The 20,873-nt window shown below is 56.1% G+C and overlaps 1 protein-coding gene across 2 annotated transcripts in view; it reads left to right on the forward strand.

The window, feature by feature from the left end:
• The window catches only part of SLC60A1 (solute carrier family 60 member 1), a 30,205-nt gene that overhangs the window by 513 nt on the left and 8,819 nt on the right, over window positions 1-20,873 (forward strand). For both annotated transcript variants that reach the window (XM_078078305.1, XM_078078306.1), the window contains exons 2-7: window positions 9,674-9,872; window positions 10,258-10,518; window positions 13,727-13,895; window positions 14,334-14,449; window positions 15,724-15,897; window positions 20,661-20,808. In XM_078078305.1, the coding sequence (XP_077934431.1) occupies window positions 9,674-9,872; window positions 10,258-10,518; window positions 13,727-13,895; window positions 14,334-14,449; window positions 15,724-15,897; window positions 20,661-20,808 (1,067 nt within the window). The remainder of the gene's footprint in view (window positions 1-9,673; window positions 9,873-10,257; window positions 10,519-13,726; window positions 13,896-14,333; window positions 14,450-15,723; window positions 15,898-20,660; window positions 20,809-20,873) is intronic.

Here is a 20,873-nt window from a genome sequence, read left to right on the forward strand (position 1 = left end):
GGCGGGGCTGAGGCTGCCCGGCGCCCCAGCCTCCAGGCAGGCGGCGACCCCCCCCCCCCCCCCGGCGCCGCCCGCCGCGCCCCGCCTTGGCTGAAGGGCTGCCTCCCTCCCCCACCCCAGCTCTCCCCGGAAAAGTCTCTCCAGAGACTGAAGGTGACTTCGGGATTATTTATTTGCCTTCGCTCGCCCGGGTGCGGGGCTAAAGCCGGCTCTCACCCTCTGCCCCGCCCGCGCGCCCCGGGGCCAGGGGTGACGGAGTTGGTGGCGGTGGGAGAGCCTCCCTCCTGCTCCGCGGCCCCAGGTCGGTCAGTAGCCCCAGCTGCCGGGGGCGGAATTGGAAGTGAGGTGGAAGGAGAGTGGGAGTGTCACCTCAGGGGCCGTGCTAGGTGCCAGAGCTGGCTGCGGCTTGACAGGGCGCCCTGGGGCGGGCTCCACTCAGACCGTCAGCTCCCGTTCAGCTGACACACGCTATTCCTCCCCCGCCCCCTCCCCGGGTGGCCACGGGGCTGCTGGGTCCTGTGCGGTCCTGCTTCAGAGAGAGTCGGGGTTCCTGCATTGGCCCCTGGAGGCCAAGCCCTTCTGCCTCTGAGACACTCAGGACCTGACCATTAGGGCCGTGTGGGGGAGGCGTGGGGTGTCTCATGCACACCTTGGTAAGGTGACCCTCCATCTCTGGTGCCAGGGGCCCCCTCCACTTCTCCCATTCGCCGTTACTCCTTCTTGGCCTCTGCCTGCCATGGCCCCAGAGATGCCCCTTTGTATACCATTGCAGAGCCTCAATCTCCGGGCTTAAATTGGACAGGGCCGCCCCCGCAGAGCCCTCTGGAAAGGCAGCAGGATTCGCTGTCCTAGTGCAGCTGGGAAAACAGACCCAAAGCAGGGGATAGATGACTTGCAAGCTGGAGGCTGCTGGAGATTTCCCTAGCTCCAGCTCCTGGCTGGGTGGTTTTCTGGACAGCATGGACTCAAGCAAGCAGACAGCCGGGGAACAAAACCATAGTTAGGCTATCCCAGAGAACCATCTGGGTGTGTGTGTTGGGGGGGTGCATTCTGGGCCAATTGCTCTCCCCCTTTGGCTCACTCCTCCACGTATCCATGAGGGTGGGTTTTCCTATCCACCTTGCTTCTGGAGCTGATGGAGAGAACACAGGTGTCATATAGATAGACCCCACTTTAAGCCACCCAGCTGACGAAACATTACCAATTAGGGAGTGATTAGCCCCATTATCAAATTCTCTTGTAAATGGAAGAATCTTCCTCTTAAGAAGCAAGTCTTGTGTACACTGGTTTTTCTGTGGGTTTTATATAGGATGGATGCATGGGGGATTCAGAAAATCTTAAGAAAAAGCTCAAGATCCTTCCTGATTCTGCCTCGAGGTTTAATTAGAAATCTAGCATGGTGTTTTTCTGTTTTCTTTCTTTCTTTTTAAAAGTATTTTGACTTACAAAAGCTCCCTTACCTGGAATTTTTTAGGAACGTGTGTAGTGCAAAGAACAGGAAGGGGGGATGAGGATAATTCTAGATGGCAGGTTGGTGTGCCAGGTTTTGTGAAAACAACAGAGATCCACACCCAACTGGGCCCTGTCTTCCTCACTTGCTCTGCAACCTCCCTCACAGCTCCTTACCTAACCAGGAGCTCTGAGCAGGCAGTGAAAAGGGTCGTGGGGCAGGAAACGGGCTCGCAGGAAAGAAAAATGATATTGGTAACAGTAACAACTAACTTCACTGAGCTCTTGCTCAATGCCCGGGACTGTTCTTAGTACCTCCCTTGTATTGACTCATTTGTCTTCACTGCAACCCTACGGATTAGTACTATTTTATCTCTATTTTGTGCATAAGGAAGCTGAGGCACAGAGAGGTTAAGACACTTGCCCCAGGTCACACCACACAGCTATTAAGTCAGGATTTGAACCCAGGCATTTGTCTCTAGAACCAGCTACGTGGGAAATGGCTCTTGCTTTATGAGTAGTCAGCTTGAACTGCGTAGGGTGCACGTTACACCCTGTCCTTACCAGGAACGGGCATATGAGCTAGGGATTCCTGAGCTGACACTCCTGGGAAGGAAACCCAGGGCCTCCGGAACTTCCTGCTGGGATCTGAGGGTGGGGGTAGCGTGCGATGGAGGGCATAAGTCCTATCAGTTCACGTTCACATTTAAATTCGGATCTTCAGTCCTCCTGCCCTCAAAACAAAATGTCAGAAAGAACCCTTTCCTTTGGCTAAGAGCAAGGTGGACTTCAGGGGGAATGGAGGATGTGTCAACAGGGGTGGCCTGTGGGTCAACAGGAGTCACTACCCAGCTAGGACCGGACAGCTCCATTTCTCAAAACAAACAGAAACCCCAGTAGCCCCGAAACCAGCCACTAAAGCTTGACTCCTTGGGGCCTCCCTACAAGTTCAAATGCTAATACCCCCACCCCCACCCCCACCTGCTTTTCAGCTCAAGTGATTACCCGCTAGTGCTGGTGCACCAGGCTGGTACTTGGGGGAGGGGGCGGTGGCAGCGTTGCTTTAACAAATGTCAAGAGCCTGCTGCTGTGGACAGACTCGAGGGAGAGGCATGGGCAGCCCAAGTCACGTCCTGCCTACTGCTTGGCCCAGGCTGAGGACCAGGGCTGAAGAGGGTTTCTGGACGCCTCCATAGGGACATGCATTGAAGGGTCTGTGCGTGGACAGCCTTGGATGTTAGAGTGGGACAGAACAGGACAGGAGCTCTCTGCTCAGGGTAGGATCAGTCCCCCCCTACCACCCCCACCCCCCACCCCTAGCTTCCAGCACAGACAGAGATCTTGAAGGAAACCACCATGTGCAGGCCAAGAGGGAGATGAGTGCAATTAGGGTCAGAAGAATCTGGACTAGGATTCCCTTAGAAATATCTTGCTTGGGGCGCCTGGGTGGCTCAGTCGGCTAAGCATCTGCCTTCGGCTCGGGTTTTGATCCTGGGGTCCTGGGATCGAGCCCCACATCGGGCTCCTTGCTCAGTGGGAAGTCTGCTTCTCCCTTTCCCTCTGCCTGCCGCTCCCCCTGCTTGTACTTTCTCTCTCTCTGTCTGTCAAATAAATAAGTAAAAATCTTAAAAAAAAAAAAAAAATCTTGCTTATCAGGAGCAGGGGGCCATTCAGAGAAGAGAAGAACACAAAGTCACCTGGCTGGCAGGGTGTATAGGTATGTGCTTTGCCAGATCGGAAAGAGAAACGGCTATTTGGATAAAAGGTTAGGTGTTTTTTTTCCCCCAGTTTCTTGGGGACCTGTCTAACCACCTTGGGCAGTTTGGGAGACCCCTTTATCTCAAGGACATCAGGGTAGATAAATGGCTTTCAGACCTTCCTCAGCCTTCTCCCAGCCTCACCTTGGCCTCTCCCCTGCATGTACCCTCTTAATTGCAGGCTTGAGTTCTTCCCCTCTACCCTACTCACTGTCTCCTTCTCTACCTCTAATTTTCCTCATTCCTGCAAGTGCTGCCCTGCCCAAGACCTGGCTCTGATTCTCTCCTGCCTATTGCATGCAACCCAGTCTTCCTTCCATGCAAGGCTTCCCAGGCTGCTGTCAAACCTGCTTCCCCAAGATGCTGGCCCCCTGAAGTACCGGGAAAGCAATACAAAAGCCAGTTTCGTCCTCTGAGCTGAGCCCTGGTTGGTCTCCCATCTAGAAAGACTCTGCCTCTCCCTGAAGCAGCTTGTCTGTGTTTCAGTGTGCAGCAAACCTGGGCTGAAAGCCTACTGGGGGTCTGGCCCCAGACGGGATTCTGGCTTTAAAAACTCACCTCAGCCTGGGAGTTACCATATGACCCAGCAAAGCCACTCCTAGGTATATGCCTCAAAGAACCGAAAACATGTCAACACAAAACCTTGTACAGGAATGTTTATAGCAGCATTATTCATAATAGCCAAAAAGTGGAAGCCGACCAGATGTTCATCGATGGATGGATGGACAAATAAAATGTAGTACATCTATACAGTGCAATAGTATTCAGCCAGAAAAAGCAATGAGGTTCTTATGCACACTACAGCATGGGGGAACCTTGAAAACATCATGCAAAGGGGAAGGAGCCAGCCACAAAAGACCTCATGCTATATGGTTCCATTTCTGTGAAAGCCCAGAAGGGGAAAATCTATAGATATAGAGAGTAGAGTAGTAGGTTCCTAGCATATGGAGAAGGAATGGCGAGTGACTGCCGGTGGGTACAGGGTTTCTCTCTGGGTGAGGGCAGTGCCCTAAACTCAGATTGTAGTGATGCGTTCACAGCTCTGAACATACGAAAAACCACTGAATCACACACTTTGAACAGATGTCAGTGAAATGAAGGACATGAAGCAGGGTGGGGATGGAGAGTAACGGAGTTGAGAGGTTACTTTCACCAGGTGGGTCAGGGAAGGCTGCTCTGAGGAGGGGACATTTGAGCTGCCACCTGAATGACAGGAGGGAACCATGCCTGCGAGTAACTGGAGGAGAGGGGTTCTAGGCGGGTGGAGCTGCAAACATCCAGCATGGGGGGCGGGGGAAGTGCTCCCTGCAAGGCCAGCACCCCGCGGGCCAGGAGTGTGGTCACACACAGGGGGCAGCCCCAATCCGAGTCTAACAGGGCCTGAGTCCTGCCTTAGGTTGGGATCTCCCCAAAGACAGGCTTTCTTGCTGCTCCCTCTGAGTCTCCCCAGCCTTAACACAGGGCCCTGAGCAAGCTGGGGTGTCACTGTGGGAGTGACCGGTTAGAGGGGGGCCTTCCCCTGGCCCCCTCAGTCTGAGTCGTCCCATCCCCGTTGGGCAGCCTGAGCTGTAGTCTGCAGCCTGCCCAAGCTCCCAGGGGGTGCCCTGACTCCTTTTGGGGTGGGGAGGGGCCAGGGGTGCCTCTGACTCTTCCTGGGTTCTGGGCACTTCTCTTCCCTGGCCCCTCCAGGAAGATGATCAGGGTGGGGATGACCTGAGGCAAGACTGTGAGCATGTCAGTGCTCACCCTGGGGTCCCTCACATCGAGGTGGCAAGGGGCTGGTCCTCAGCAGCATTTTTCCCCAGCCCGGGGAGTGGAGGGCACGATGGACTGGCTGACATCTTACTGCTTTAGCCCTTCCCCTGGTGTGGAGCCAAGCAGCCCCTCCTCTTATCACGGAACCAGGAGGGCCAGAGCCAGCACCCCGGCAAGGCCAAGTCAAGGTGATCACGTGTACCCTCTGGGTAAAGCAGAGCACATGGGCCGACAGGGTCAGCAGCACGCTCAAGGTCACACAGCAGACTGGTGGGACAGGCACCACGAGGCTCTCCCTCCCCCATCTCACCTTCCACATGGGGCCATCAATGAGTAACTTGGACATTTCTCAGGCTTCCCCCAGGAAGGGTTCCTTAACCTGTCTGAGCTGTTCCTGCACCTGTTCCTGCACTTCCCCAGGCCTTGGGGGGAGTGGGGCCTCCCTCTCTCATTGGCTTGAATTAACCTCTGAGCCCAGGACCATGGGAAGGAAGATCAATGACACAATGCTGGCCTTCGCCTGGACTCGGAGTCAAAAACTGGATCCTGACTCTCTTCCCCTGTCTGGGCTCGGCTCCTGATCTATGAAATGACGGGTGGGTCCTCGCTGCCACTGTAGCAGTTCCCGGACCACCGTCCCACGGTCACCCCAGACCAGCACGCTCTGCACTAGGAACAGAGGCCCGACCTGGCTGGGGAATCCGGGGCTGCGGAGCATACGTCCCGGGGCCCGGTGGCTGGCAGGGGGGAGGGGAGCATCGGGGAGGGGGGGCTGCCGGTGGCCAGGGGAAGATCCCAGGGAGTGAGCAAAACACTGTAACATCACACTGACTGCACTTGGCAGCCTCAGGAGGTAGAGCTTACTATCCCCATTTCATAAAGGAGCTAGGTATTCACCCCTAAAGGCTCAGAGGGGCTGTGTGTAAATGCCTTGCCCCAAGCCACCCATGGGGAAGTGGCAGAATTAGGTCTAGGACCAGTCTTTTCTCTTTTTTTTTTTAATTTTTAATTTTCAGCTGAAGTATAGTTGACATACGTATTGTATCAGTTTCAAGTGTACAACATAGTGATTTGACATTTTTATGCTCTAGGACCAGTCCGATTATACATCCTACTACATTCGTGCTGCCAAAGCTGTTTTGACATGATTATTCCCTCATTTTCAATTACCCACATTCCTGGAAGGGGCCGTTGACCAAACCATTAAGTGACCAAGCCAATTAGTATATTTCAGTCTGGCTCTGGGATGTATCTGGGACTTCTTTTCCCTTGGCAGCAGTATGCCATTCTAAAGAAATGTGTTCAGGCTGAGTTTTGGAATGCCCAGTGCAGCCCTCCTGAAGCAACTGGGGAGGGCAGGCAGTTGCTGGGATGGAAACACAACACGTCTCCATCCCCCGGTGCCCAGGAGCCGCAGGCCCAAGATGGGCTTCGCCCTCCGCAGCCCCAGCTGGTAGGTGCCAGGTTCAAATCATGCCCCAGGGCTTGGCAGGAGGTGCCAGTTTCCCTCCAGGCTCCGCTTTCTGTTTTCTCATCCCTTCCTGCCTGTCCCTGAGCCTGGGAACACAAATCTTCCCTGTGGGCATCGAGTGTCTTCTCCAGAACGACAAGGTGAGAAGGTGCAAATGGGGGGAGAGGAGAGGCCGAGACAGGGCAGCCCACCGCGACCGTGCCCCTTCTCCATCCCTTCCCCAGCCTCCTGCTTCTCCACTGCCATTCCGGCCCAAACTAAGGCTTTATCTCTGGCCTCTGTCTCTGCCTCCAACTGTCTCTGTGTCACCCCCCACGACTGCCGCATCAGCCCCCTAAGTCTCCCGGCCGTTCCGTGTGGGGTGACGAGGCAAGCCTTCCTCAAGCACTTTTCTCATTTGAGCGGCAATGGCCAGCACCCCCGGAGGGAACAGCAGCTCCGGGCCAAGCACAGGGCCCAGCACGGGGGCCAGGCACGGGGCCCGCAGTGGACAGGCTGCCGCAGACGCCTTGGGAAGCTGGCTTCGGAGCCAGCAGTTATCATAGGAAGGGTTTGGAGCTGCCGGAACACCCGCAGAGGGACCCCTGGGGGCTCATGTTCCAGCCACCACAGCTGTTCACCGCTGCTTCCCAAGCCTGCCGTTCCAGGCTCTGCAGACTCTGGTCTCCTGCTCCCTCCTGGCCGCCCCCCTCTCCGGCCTGGCGGGGTCTGTGGCCCAGCACCAGCCCTTTCACACACACACACACACACACACACACACTCCCTCTCTCTCTCTCTCTCTCTCTCTCTCTCTCCTCCATGGAAAAGCCACATGGCCTGGGGATTATCAAGACGAAGACCTGGGTTTGTTTGAGTCCAGAATGTCAGCTACTTTCTTAGGCTCTCTCAGCCTTAGTTTACTTGTGGGTCCAATAGGCACAGTTGCAAAGCCTATCGCCTTGGGCCTGTAAACAAATGTTAGTTGTCATTTTCCTTTCTCACAGCTCTCCTTCACTTCTCACTTGCCGATCCCAGGTCCCTTTCCCTCAGGACTTTGCTACAGGGCTGTTTTGTTGTTGTTGTTGTTGTTGTTTTTTGAGAGCAAGAGTGTGGTTGGGGGGGGTTCGGGGGGGACAGAGGGAGAGAGGGGAACAACAGACTCTTCACTGAGCCTGAAGAGGGCTCTCGATCCCAGGACCCTGAGATCAGGGCCTGAGCTGAAGGCAGACACTTAACCAACTGAGCCACCAGGATGGCCCTGCAGGTTTTTCAGGGCAACAATGATAATGTGTTAACTCTTCAAGAGAGTCTGAGCACTTGACTTGGGACATTCATGCTTTGCCGCAGAGTGGTGAGCGAGGTGGTGGAAAGGTCACCCCATCCCATGTGCCAGCTCAATGGGGAGAATAGTTGAGGGGGTGAGAGAGGACCCTCTTGCTATCCCTGAAGTCAGGCCTGCCAGGAGGCTGCCTAGTCCATCTTGTGCAGGCAAAGGAAAGGCAAAGAGAGAGCAAGCAGTCATGAGAAGCCTGCCATTTTCATCACCTGTGGAGATGTGGGCATCCCCTCTGTGCCAGATGCCAGGGAGCAAAGGGAGACTCGAGGCCAGGTTGCAGGAGGCAGAAATGCATGAAGCTCAGTGGGCCACCCAGGCTGTCAGTTCTGTGGACCCACAGAGCAAGGGTGCCAGGGGGAACGGGGGCCGGGAGAGACCTGAACAGGTCTCCCTGTGACACCACCCTCCCTGTCCTTCTCCTAGTGGCAAGGGTGGAGGGAGTCCCCCCTCCCTGCTCACACAGAGTTGGGAACAGGCAGGGGTCATGATCAGTGATCTCCCCAGCAGATCAGCCTGGAAGCAAGAAAAGAGAAAATAAAGAACTATTGCTATCAGCAGAAGCCTTCTGATAAAGGATTTAATCAAAGATGGGCCAAAAGGAGAAGCAGAGAGCCACGGGGGTCAGAAGCAAGACCTTCTGGGGAAAGACGTAACTGAGAGCTCTCCTGGGGGCCTCCCTCTTTTCCTTAATGTGCTGGTAACTCAGGTCTTCTTGCCACACGCCCTTGCCACCTCACCAGGTCTAGCTGCCAGAACAACTTTTCATAATCTGATAAATTTCCTTTATAACCTCTCTCTTCCAGAACCTTTTTTTTTTTAAGTAGGCTCCACGCCCAATGTGGTGCTTCAGCTCACAACTCTGAGATCAAGAGTAGTACGTTCTGCCAACTGAGCCAGCCAGGCATCCCCAGAACCTTCTTGCTACCCAGTGTCCTTCACCCACATTAGCCTTTCAGAGTGGTTCCAGAAAACACAAGGCATCCTTTCTCAGAGTCTGTTTAATAGGTAGGGTGTACCAACAAGACCCTGACAGAGCCCTAGACGTTCCATTCACTCACTCACTCACTCACTCACTCACTCACGGGGAACAGGCCCTCAGCCTGCCTGTTTTGAGCTCCTCTGCAGGAAGGTCACCTCCCAGACACCCCTCATTGGGGACAACCACAGGGCCTCCCTTCCAGAAACTTGCAGAGCCAAGATCTCTGCCCAAGGGCCGGGGCGGGGGGGGGGGGTGTTTGGCTGTGGGCTTTGGTTCAGGTGGCTTAGTTGGCACCTGCGAAGGGTCTGGCCGTTTTGCCATTCCTGTGTGGGGAGAGCGCATTGCAGCCCAGTTGGTGAGGGTAGGGGTTCGGGTTCCACCCCGGGTCCCATCTCCACAGTTCTGCGCAGATGACACAGGATCCTGGAGATGCTCGAAGCAGATGCCCCTCGCACATCCATGATGGACAGAAATATCTTTGTATACAATAGTTTATAAGTAAACTATTTATTTATTATTTTAAAGATTTTATTTTTAAGTCACCTTTCCACCCAGCGTGGGGCTCGAACTCGCAACCCCAAGATCAAGGGTCTCATGACTCTACCGACTGAGCCAGCCAGGCGCCCCTCTAAGTAAACAATTTAAAATTGCTTATAGGCTGAACAGTAGCAGTTGCCCTGTTTAGTGCGTGTCCTGTGCCACCTCACACAGTCTCCTGAGCTCTTACAGCCCCGCCGTGAGGTAGGGATTGCTACCTGAGAAGACCGGGGGCACGAGAAACATCTCGCCGGCAAGCCCCTAGCTAATGACAGAGCTCCTTCCGCAGCCCCCTCCCCGCTTCTACCAGAGGCTTCCCCGAGGCTGCCCAGCGCCGGCAGGACAAGGAGAGGGCTCTGTATTTGAAGGCCACAGGCCCCTCCACTGACCTCAGCCCTCTGCTACTGCAGCCTGGCCCAGTCACTCTGGGCCCTCTTCACGTCTTCCCTGGCCATCTCCCTGGTGTTTGCTGTCATTCCCTTATGTCGAGACGTGAAGGTGCTGGCCTCCGTCATGGCGCTGGCGGGCCTAGCCATGGGCTGCATCGACACCGTGGCCAACATGCAGCTGGTGAGGATCTACCAGAAGGACTCGGCCATCTTCCTCCAGGTGAGCCCACGCGCGGGCATGGGGCTGGGGGGTGGGAGGCCACGGGGAGCTGCCTGGGCCCTGGTCTCCTCTCCCGGCCCCCTCCCCGGGGCTAGGTGTCTTTGTAAACTGAGAGTGCCCGTGATGGCAGGATGGGAGGGCTTGCTGTTTTCTCGTCTCCTTGCCCCTCTTCCTGTCCAGCCCTTCCCTTTATCAATCCCCAAGTTAGCTCAGGCCAAGAAGGTGGTTGAGAGGAACTTCTCTCCTCACCTCTCCTGCTTCCCTGTTGCTCCCCACTCTAGGGCCACGCAGGGGCTCCCCAGACGGGACACAAAGTGGGGGATGGGGTAGGAAGCCTGAGCCATCCCCCCCACACACACCCATACCGCTTCTCTGCGCTCCCCAGGTTCTCCATTTCTTTGTGGGCTTCGGCGCTCTGCTGAGCCCCCTGATTGCCGACCCCTTCCTGTCTGAGGCCGGCTGCTTGCCTGCCAACGGCACGGCCAACAGCACCTCGGGCAGTCACCTCTTCCATGCGTCCAGGGTCCTGGGCCAGCACCATGCTCAGGCATGGCGGTGGTCCAACCAGTCGCTCTCCAGGCTGCCTCCACAGGATGGAACAGGGACCCGCGTGTCGTATGCCTTCTGGATCATGGCCCTGATCAATGTGAGTGCCACGAGGGCAGGGCTGGGTGGGGACAAGTGGACAGTCACACCTGCCAGTCCATACCAGCTCCCAGTGTGGAGTCTTCTGATTCGGAGCAATGTGCTGGCCTGAAGGGCGCCCTCGGGACGGCAAGGGAATGGGAAAACTGAAGGCGAAGGGGGTCACAGGAGATCGACTCGAAGGTCCTTGGTTGTGACAATCCATGATGGTGATCTCAAGGGAGATAAAGCCGCGAGCAGGTTTAGCACAATGGAATCAGGGTCCACTTTCAAGCTATCTGAGACTCCACGGGAAACCAGCTCTTTTCCTCCAAAGCCAGATGAAGTAGATCCTGGGACAGAACCCTGCAGGACATGTCGGGCTCTTCCCTGGGGCCCTTAATCGCCGGTGGGATTCCCCTGTGCCCTGCTGTGAGGTGGGCTCCTGTGGAGGCCAGGGCATGAACAAGATCACCTCAGAGGGATCCTGCCCACACCAAGACTGCCGTGGAGTAGAGTGGAGAGACCACTCACTGTGACCGGGTCAGTTACTGAGGCCGCTCTGCACCCCAGCTCTCATCCTCCCCTGTCAGTCTGACTCTGTCTCTGGTTGGAAACCCCTGGTGTTCTGCAACCCAAGACAGGTGCCCCCTCGTCCCTCCAGGAGCCCAGGCTGGGGCCAGAGGCACAGGTGGGGAGACATCCCTGCCCTCTCTCCAGCTTGGGAAGCACTGTCGCCTGGGCTGGGGGTGTGGACCGAGTATTCCCAGGGACAATTTGCCTGGCTGTGGGGTGGAGGCACCACATGGTTTGTCATGACTTAGGGCCTCAGTTGGCTCCGGGCAGACTCGTCACCCCTCCAGAGGCAGGCAGGCTGGGTTCAGGCACCCAGCTGCCGTTGGGCTTCAAAGCGATGCGGCGTATATCGCACTGAGAGGGGTCCCACGGAGCAGCAGAGCGGGGGTGGGGGGTGGTTAACCGTCCCTGGCTCAAGGGCCTGAGAAGTGTCTAGGAAGACACTGGCCAGGCTGGAATCCTGACTCCCCGCACAGACCCCCTTCCTGCTGCCCCAGAGTCAGTGCTCATTTTTCCTTTCTTCTCCTCTAACTTTCGGTGTACCAGAATCTTCCCTCGGGGCTCTCAAAACCCCACGCCCCTCTCTTGCTCTTTCCATTTGCTGCCCCTGCCGATCATTGCTTTGGAAACAATACAGCTTTGGGCCTGTGGCTGCCAAGGGGGGACCTGCGAGGGGCAGGAGCACTGTCCGTACAATGTCGAAGCTGAGACGCCGGGACCGGGAAGCCGGAAGGTCCAGTTTAAGCGGAGGTCTGTTTTCTCTTGCCCCACGAGGTGCAGACTGGAGGCACTTTGTTTGCTGCAGGATGTCCGGACTTTTTATACTGGTTTGTTTCTGAAGATAAACAGTCCACCACAGAAGAGAATGGGGCTGTGCATGCTTGTGGGTACGCATACACACACACACACACACACACACACACACACACACACACACCACCCAGCGCTCTCTGACTTTACGCACACACGCACACACACACACACACACACCCCACCCAGCGCTCTCTGACTTTACGCACACACACACACACACACACACACACATCACACACACACACACACCCCACCCAGCGCTCTCTGACTTTGAAGGTGGAGCTTGCCTCCTCCGAATGGGCGTCTTACAAAGGCAGGGTGTGTTCTAACTGGGCCACAGCAGCCCACCCTCCGAGAAGTCCTTCCCACCACCCGCCTCCCTGGAAAGCCCCGCTCGCAGTGACCAGGCTCTTTACAGCTGTTTCGCCTTGGCCTTCACTCAGGCACTCTGCCGAGGCAGGCCTCCGCGTGAGGGTTTCCTGTTTCCCCCATCGGACTGGAGGGAGGGCTGGTCTCCCCCGTCAGACCCAGACTCCTGAGGGCCGCGGGGGTCGTCTCCTCCCACTCGGGCCTGCTGTGCGGTGCTGCCCAGGCATGTCTGACCTGGATGCATCTTCGAGTGGGGAGGGAGGCTCCCAAGGTGCCCGCAGGGAGGTGTTAGCATGGGCTGGTATTTCGGGGTGGGGGACCCCCGGGAAAATGCCCCGGTGCGCCAGCCTGCCCCCAGGGACGGGGAGACCCCCCTCAGCGCCACACGGGCCCTGCTGCCTCCCACGTCCACAGCGGCCTTGCCCGTCAGGCCGGTGGGGCCCAGGGGCGTGTGGGGAGCCTCCGCAGCTCCCCGGGTTTCCTCTCTTTCCTGAGCGAAAGGAACCGGGATGAAGTTGCGGCAGGAAGGGCAGAGGTCGGGCTTGATGAAGAGCTTCCTGGCAGCGAGGGTGGTTAGATGCAGGCCAGGCACCTGAGGGAGGCGGCAGAGGCTTCTCTAGGCAACCGCAAAGGCAGGAGACATTTGTCATTGCTCTGGGGGCTCATGAAACCCGAGCGGCTTAGTGTAAATAGCAGGGCAGGGCCCAATGGCTGGTGTGTGCGTGTGGCTCGGAGCACACATCTTGCGGTCAAAAGCAGCGCGTGTCTCAGCTTTCCAGTTTGGATGCGAGGCCTGAGGACAGGCTCTGTACCTCCCCGGGTGTAACAGCACCCAGACAAGCCCCGAGGGGGCGTCGGCCCCGGACAGAGTCAGGGCACCCGGGCTCCAGTCCAGCTCTGCCCCATGTCAGCCCTGTGCCCAGGCACCAACGCTCTCTGGGTCTGTAGCTTACAGACCCATTCGGCCAGGCCCTCTACCTTACAATGGTCTCCTCCCATTGTAACAGGTTATGACTAAGCGGTAACTTTGAGCCTCAGTCGCCCCATCTGGAAAATGGGGATAATCAACAAAAGCAAACTGTCATAAAGTGTCACGTGATCTAGCAGCATGAAGGAGTGTGGGGGCACCGTTCAGGATAAGGATCTTAGAAACGAGTTTATCTCGGGCACCTCTCCCATACCAGAGGCCTGGTGTGAGTCCAAGTTTTGCATGTGACAAGGCGCTGTCTTTAGGAAAACGGATGTGGTTAAGGTTGGGCCGCAATTCAACCAGTCAGCCCTGGGTCAATATACCTGGTGGCATTAGCCGGGGACAGCCCTTAGGTGGACATCCTTGGAAAAGAGCTGCCTTCCATCAGGACTGGGCGGACACATGCCGTTCGACCGTGTGGAGGTGTCTGCAGTGGGCCGGGCACGGGGAGGGGCCAGCCTGACAGCCACAGGGCTCTCCTGACCCTCTGCCCGCCCCGCAGCTCCCGGTGCCCATGGCCGTGCTGTTTCTGCTGTCCAAAGAGCGGCTGCTGGCCTGCTGTCCTCAGAGGAGACCCCTGCTGCTGTCTGCAGATGAGCTCGCCCTGGAGACACAACCTCCTGAGAAGGAAGATGCCTCCTCCCTACCCCCAAAGTTTCAGCCACACCCAGGTGGGGGCCCTAGTGAACTTTCCCGCCCACGGCCCCACACCGAGGCTTCCCTGGTGACCCCTTCCCCTGGAGGGTGATCGTAGATTCCAGGCAATGGTGGCTGGAAACAAGCCGTGGGCACTGATGGTCTCGCGGGGCAGGGGCTGGAGCGAGCCGGCCGAAAGCGTGGGGAAGGCAGGCTTCTGGCTCCAGCCTCCGTTCTGCCTAAGCCAGCCTGTGTGACCTGGGCCAAGTTACCGGATCTCTCAGAGTCTTGCTTCCACCGGGACTGAGATGGACGGGGGCTGTCCCTAACAGGTGGTTGGAAGCTAGTAGAAGGTGGGAGGCGGACGTGGCCCCCATTCTGCCAGGCTCTCTACCTGCCAGCCGCTTCCCCTGGGCCTGCAGAGGGGAGGGAGCAGGAGCTGAGACTCACCCCTGCCCTTGTGTCTCCTCCAGGCCATGAGGACCTGTTCAGCTGCTGCCAGAGGAAGAACTTCAAAGGGGCCCCTTATTCGTTCTTCGCCATCCACATCACAGCAGCCCTGGTCCTGTTCATGACCGACGGGATGACGGTGAGCCTGCCCTCCTCTCCTGAGACTCCAGCTGGGGGTAGCAAGAGAAAGAGTGAGGCATCAGGTTTCCTAGAGACCTCACCTTTAGTACAGTTGATTCAAACATTTACGCTAAATAAAAGTCCTGGGGGAGACGGCAGTGTTGTTCGCAGCCCCTTGGTACTAGGGTCTTCTGTCCCAGCCCATTGTCTTTCTTTTCCTTAACTCTGTGGCTAGCGGCTTCTCTGGTTTGTTACCAAGGGTGGGCTACCCACATTTTTTTTTAAGGGGCAGAGCCCAGGGGCGCCTGGGTGGCTCAGTCGGTGAAGCGTCTGCTTTCAGCTCAGGTCACGATCCTGGGGTCCTGGGCTCCAGCCCTTCGTTGGCCTCCCTGCTCAGTGGGGAGCCTGCTTCTCCCTCTCCCTCTGGCCCTCCCCCTTCCCACCGCTTGCACACACACTCTCTCTCAAATAAATAAATCTTTTAAAAAAAATAAATAAGTAAAGGGGCAGGGCCCTATTCCTCCAGGTAGAGGTCCTGCCATGTAAACCCGAGGGCACTCCGCTTCCTGGAACACATTCCAAACCCAGGCTTCTCAAGCCATGTTGTAAACAAACTATAGGCAGGACCTCGACCCAGCTCTGTATTCTGCTAGTGAGCTCTGTTACACTAGTTAGTGTCTTTTCCCAGAAGTCTCTTAGGATTAGAGCAGGATCCTTTTGAATGGCTGATTGATTAATTGATGGCCATATCAGGGACTCTCCAAAGAGAAGGCCCTAAGAAACAGATGAGCCAGTGGAAAATACTCGTGCTGGCACTGGTTGACTTCCAACTCTCGGTGTGACCTCGGGCAGCTCACTTCTCGCTGCTCCCTCATCTGTCAAATGAGACACTCTTACACCCCTTTTTTTCAGCTCTAGTACCCTTCCTTCAACAAAGACCTTCTGTGGAATCCTCATAAATAAGACATGTAGTAGAAGTCTGCTCTGGCTGAGGGATGGGGAGCAGTGCCCATATGCCCAGACCTCTCGGGGCCCCTTCTCCCCCGACCCCACCACCGCACCCCTAGGCCTGCACCTCTGGGCAGGCGCAGTCCATAAGCTCCATAGGTCCTATCCTCAGCTCAGGCCTGCGTGTGTCGTGTGACCCTGGCTCCAAGCCCCCCTTTTATGGAGCCTCTCGGAGCAGGACCAGTCCGTCCTCGGCCCTCAGCTCCCCTGCCCCCAACCTGGGTTTCCTTTTCTGAGGGTCCAGCTGCCCTGCAGGTGTGCTCAGCAGGGCGTGTCTCTCCACAGGGGGAGTACTCAGCCTTTGTGTACAGCTATGCAGTGGAGAAACCGCTCTCTGTGGGGCACAAGGTGGCTGGTTACCTCCCCAGCCTCTTCTGGGGCTTCATCACCCTGGGTCGGCTCATCTCCATTCCCATCTCCTCCAAAGTGAAGCCAGCCACCATGGTTTTCATCAATGTGGTAAGTGGTCTCCTTTCTCTTCTTGGAAACGCAGGAGGACTATTCACTCCTGACCCTACCACTGCCCCAGGACATTTGCTCGGGACTGGACTCTGCCAACAGGGTGGGAATGTAGTAGAGGGAGGAGAGCAGAAGCGAGAGATGCTGGTGAGGAAGGGATGGAAATCTAGAAGGTGGAGCCCATCCTTTTCCTCTCTGGGCCTCTGATTTTGTACCCATAAAAGAAAGGGGCTGTAGGAGGTGGTTAGTGCTGTGAGAGGAACAGATCCCAGTGCACAACCTGCCAAGAGTACAAGTGAAGCAGGTGCTGGCCTTGGTCCTCCTGTGTCACCTTGACGCCCAGCTGGTCAGAGCCCCACGGCCAGCGGAGGCCAGGGATCCCCTGGCCTTCGGAATCACCATCTTGGGGCTGGAGCCTCAGAATCTGCATTTGGAAACTCTCCCAGATGACTCTTAGTAGCCAGACTAGAATGTCGGATGGCACTCAGGGAAGCAGCCTGCCTGGAAGGCCCCAGCAGCAGGCTCAGATCTTCCACCTCATGTGTGTCTATGTCACCATCTAAGACAAAGGGTCTAGATCACAGATTCCTGTAAGGTCATCTAGCCCATCCTCCCTCCAGGGCTCCAATCACCTCTCTAATGTCTCCTCCAGGGAGTCCACAGTCTGCTTAAATACCTGCAGTGATGGGGAACTCGCTCCCTCTCCTGGTAGCCCAATCCACTGTCAAAAAGTACTTCCTTGGGTTGAGTTTCCAGCGGAAAGGGGGTCAGGAAATAATGCTAGGGCTACAGAGATCAGAGACCATGAGCTCCAAGAAAGGACTTTATACTTGGCCTTGTGCTGGTTGATGACCTCTAAGAAAGAAATTTCGGTTCACCATAGATGGGAGATAGTATGGGTAGAAGCCAAACTCAAGAGGGAGAGGCAGATGAGAAGTGGAGGTGTGACTATTGCAAATATTTCTGAGCTGGAGAGAGTTCTGTCTGAAAGGAGCCTGTGTGTAGGCAGAGGAGAAAGGGAAGAAGTCTGTGAGGAGGGGTCTGGGCAGATCCCATTGTCAGAGAGGAAGGCCCCGGGATGGGAATGGGGATGGAGAGCAGTGGAGAATGGAGTGTGAAGCTGGGAAGAGGAGGCCAAGGTGGTGCCCCAGGGAAGGAGCAAGACTCCTCAAGTCCTGGGGTGGAGAAGAGTCAGGGTACGTGCACTGCTGGTGGCCAGCCTCTGAGGGACCTAAGGTCAGCTGCTTAGACAGAGGACGGTGGGGTGGGACTCTGTGTCTGGGGGGAGAAGAGCAGCTGAAGCCCCCACATGATTTAGGCACTGATGATAAAAAATGTACCTGGACTGCTTGTTTTTAAAAAGAAACTCAGATTCCCGGGCCCAGCCCAGACTTCATGAACCAGAATGTCCAGGGGAGGGAACCTAGCAATCTGTATGTTTAACCAACACCCCAGGGGGTTTGTGTCATCGAGCAAGTCTGGGAAAACACTATCCTAGACACTCCCAAATATATTAGCGAAGCTTTTGGAAAATACAGATTCCCAGGCCCCTCCCCCAGAGATTCTGACTCGGGGTGCGGAGAGGAGCCTTGGCGTCTGGATCGTTTTCAGGGCTTTTCAGCTGCCTTTGGGGGGCACCCCATCAGGATTACCGTTCAACAGCCCTGAGTGAGTTCCCTGGCGCTGCACCTGCCCAGTGACTGTCCCGTAGTCACTGTGACTTCTTCTGAGCCGTCCTCTCATGTTTAAATTAACAGTCACCGTGCTCTCTGTTCTCCTGGGTCTCCACAACCACTTCCTGGTGAATGAATATGCAGTTCCTGCAGGGCCTGTGGGGAGCCGCAGGGGGAGTCTCTGCCTCGGAGCTTACAGCCAGCTAGGGAAGAAGATGGGCAGGGGAGGGTCAGGATGAGGTTGGGTGGCAGGTGGGAAGCAGGCTGAGTGGGAGGAGGGCTGCTTGGTGGAGTTGCAGTTGGCCCTGGGCATGCTCAGTCTTCTGTCACCCAGGCTAAAAGAAGCGAGGTGTTTTTCAAACTCCCCCAAGTCTGGAGATTTTTAGGGTGACTCTTCATGGCTTGCCTGCAAATGTCTGGTTTGAAAATGGGGTGGCCAGGTGGCAGGAGGGGAGCAGAGCAGTATCTTCAAAGCCCTGGTCCCGCCCCAGGCATATCAGTTGGGAGCTGACTCTCAAGAAGATTCCAGTGCCATGAGGAGTGGAGGTGGTCCAGGCAGAGAGCACTGCTGGTTGAAAGGCCCTCGGGGAGAGTTAACTGGGTGGGAGCACAGTGGGCAGGGTCAGCGACAGGGAGCAAAGAAGACAGGTTGGGGCAGCAGATATGGGGGCTAGATCCGGCAAGGTCTTGTAAGCCAGGTTTGGGGTTGTATTCAAAGCAGGAGAAAGGCAGGCCTTCAGAAGGTGTTAAGCAGAGAATGGACATGATCTGCTTTGTATTTCAAAAGCACACTCCCCTGTCCTGGGGGGAGAGTCGATCTAGGAGGGGCAAGAGTCAAGCAGGAAGATGATGAGGAGCCCCTCTTACAGTCCAGGCACGAGAGGTAGATGAGGGTGCTCAGAGACGGGTTTGGAGAAGTACAAGAGTCTACAACATTTTGTGGATGGAGTGGATAGGACTTGCCCTTGGCTTGAATGTAGGAGGGGAGGGAATAAGGAATCAGGACTACCTTAGTTACAGGGCCTGTCTGCTGGGTGGGTGGGGATGCCATTCACTGATGGGGGGGGAGTCATTCTGGGGGAGGAAAGGCCAAGTTCTGTCTGGACCACCGTGTCGGTTAGCCTGTCACCTACCAAAGGGGCAGTATTACGTGCAAGTCTGGAGCTCTGGACACAGGTCGTGGCTGAAGGGATGGATTTAAGAGTCTGGGCATAGAGATATTTGAAAGCATGACGCTGGACCAACAGGGAATGCAGACAAAGAAGAGCCAGGAGGGGCTGGGGCCGCGCCAACATTTAAAGATTAAGCAGAGGAGGAAGAAAGAGCAGTGAGGCTATGGGGCCATTTTCTGTGCCAAAGAAATACATTATATTTGGAACCTTAAATGTGTCTACTGCTTTCGCATTTTTACTGCATGAGAGAAATCTTTCGCTTTCCATTGGGAAGAGTGTTTGTCCCCTTCAGCCGCCATTTGCCGTGGCCCCCTCCCTAGGGCAGCAACTCTGCTGACAAGGCCTCTGAGTCTCAGTCTGAGACGGAGAGATCTCCCAGCAGAGATTGAGGGGCTGGTAAAGAAAGGTGAAGGGTAGGGGGCTCACGGGTTGCAATCCCTGGCTTCGTTCCTCTAGCTGGAGCAGGTCCCTGGGATCTGCTGGGGAGGGTGACTGGGGAGGGTGACCGTCCCTTCCCTCCTCCCTCCACTCGGGCTCCATTCATCTGTCAATTGGCCAGGGTGCGGGTGGGGCTGGATGTGGTTTCTTTTCTTTTTTTTTTTTTTAAAGATTTTATTTATTTATTTGACAGAGAGAGACACAGCGAGAGAGGGAACACAAGCAGGGGGAGTGGGAGAGGGAGAAGCAGGCTTCCCGCTGAGCAGGGAGCCCGACGTGGGGCTCGATCCCAGGACCCTGGGGGATCATGACCTGAGCTGGAGGCAGACGCTTAACAACTGAGCCACCCAGGCGCCCCTGGATGTGGTTTCTTTCACACCTTCTAGCTCTCTGCTCTAGAATTTTATCTCTCTTTTTTTTTTTTTTTTTTTTAGAAACAGAGGTACTCACCCAGGAGATTTTTACCTGAAAGCCCTGGTTTTCTGTGGAAGATCCTTATGTCTGGAGACATTAAGGAAAACTCAAAACACACAAACACTAGGACTGATCGTTGTCTAAAGAGTCACAGTTTAAGAGCCCCTGCGTTGCTATCATTTCTCCACCACTCTCCAGGGTAGCTTTGGTAACCCATTTTGCAGACTCGGGGGCTCAAATCAGAGATATCAAGGACTTCAAAGCCCCAGACTTGGTACTTACACCTGGGTCTTCTGCCTCCAGACCCCAGCTGCCTGAGTTTCTTCCCAGCGGCGTTTTGCATAAAAATTATTCAATGCTGACATAAAAACATTTTTAAGGAATTTAGGAAAAGCGTGATTTAACAAAAATATGCCCATGTGACAGAGACCCTTTCTGAACTAGAAAGATCTCTGGCCCCTGAGCCCATCCTGGGGGCCTCTAACCACAGGTTGGCATCTGCTCGCAGGTTGGAGTCTGAACTGAAGCTGGGGGGTGCCAGACTGCCCCAGCCACCGACCCTCTCCCTGGAAGGTCCGCCTGCATCCCCAGAGGGTGGGGACCCCGCCCCCCACCGCCACCCCACCCCCACCCCCACCCCAGCCCTGGAGGCCTCTCCTGCTACCCTGGACTTCCTCTGCCAACTCATGGCTTTTAGGGCAAGAAAAGCAGCTCATCTTCATGAGGAGTGGAGGGCAGAGAGCTGATGGCTTGGCTGGGATTCCCCGCGCTCACAGACAAGACCTTGGGGACAGGCAGCACGGCCTGGCCAAGCGCTCCTTAAGTGTGGACGGAAGGCCATCTGCCTGGCTGTCTGGGCGGCTCCTGCCCACCCCCGTCCGCAGTCTTCCGTTCCGGGGCTTCCTCCGCGGAGATGAGGCTGGGGAAGGTGCAGTCCCCACAGAGTCCACAGGGAGGCGTCCTGGTCACACAGCGCCGCTCCGGGGTCAGCGTGGACCTTTCCAAGTCAGGAGCCTGAGGCCCAGCTTTTCCCAATTGCTAATAGCCTCCATCTCTGCTGTTAAAGGTCGGCGTGGTGATGACGTTCCTGGTGCTTCTCGTTTTCTCCTACAACGTCGCCTTCCTGTTCGTGGGGACAGCCAGCCTGGGCCTGTTCCTCAGCAGCACCTTCCCCAGCATGCTAGCCTACACGGAGGACATTCTGCAGTACAAAGGTGGGTGTGCAGGGGCGCAGAGCCACGAGCGTCCCCCCGCCCCTGCCCCGGTCTTCCTGTGGTAT

The sequence above is a fragment of the Halichoerus grypus genome, chromosome 7 (genome assembly GCF_964656455.1).
Source record: "Halichoerus grypus chromosome 7, mHalGry1.hap1.1, whole genome shotgun sequence".
Classification (NCBI taxonomy): domain Eukaryota; kingdom Metazoa; phylum Chordata; class Mammalia; order Carnivora; family Phocidae; genus Halichoerus; species Halichoerus grypus.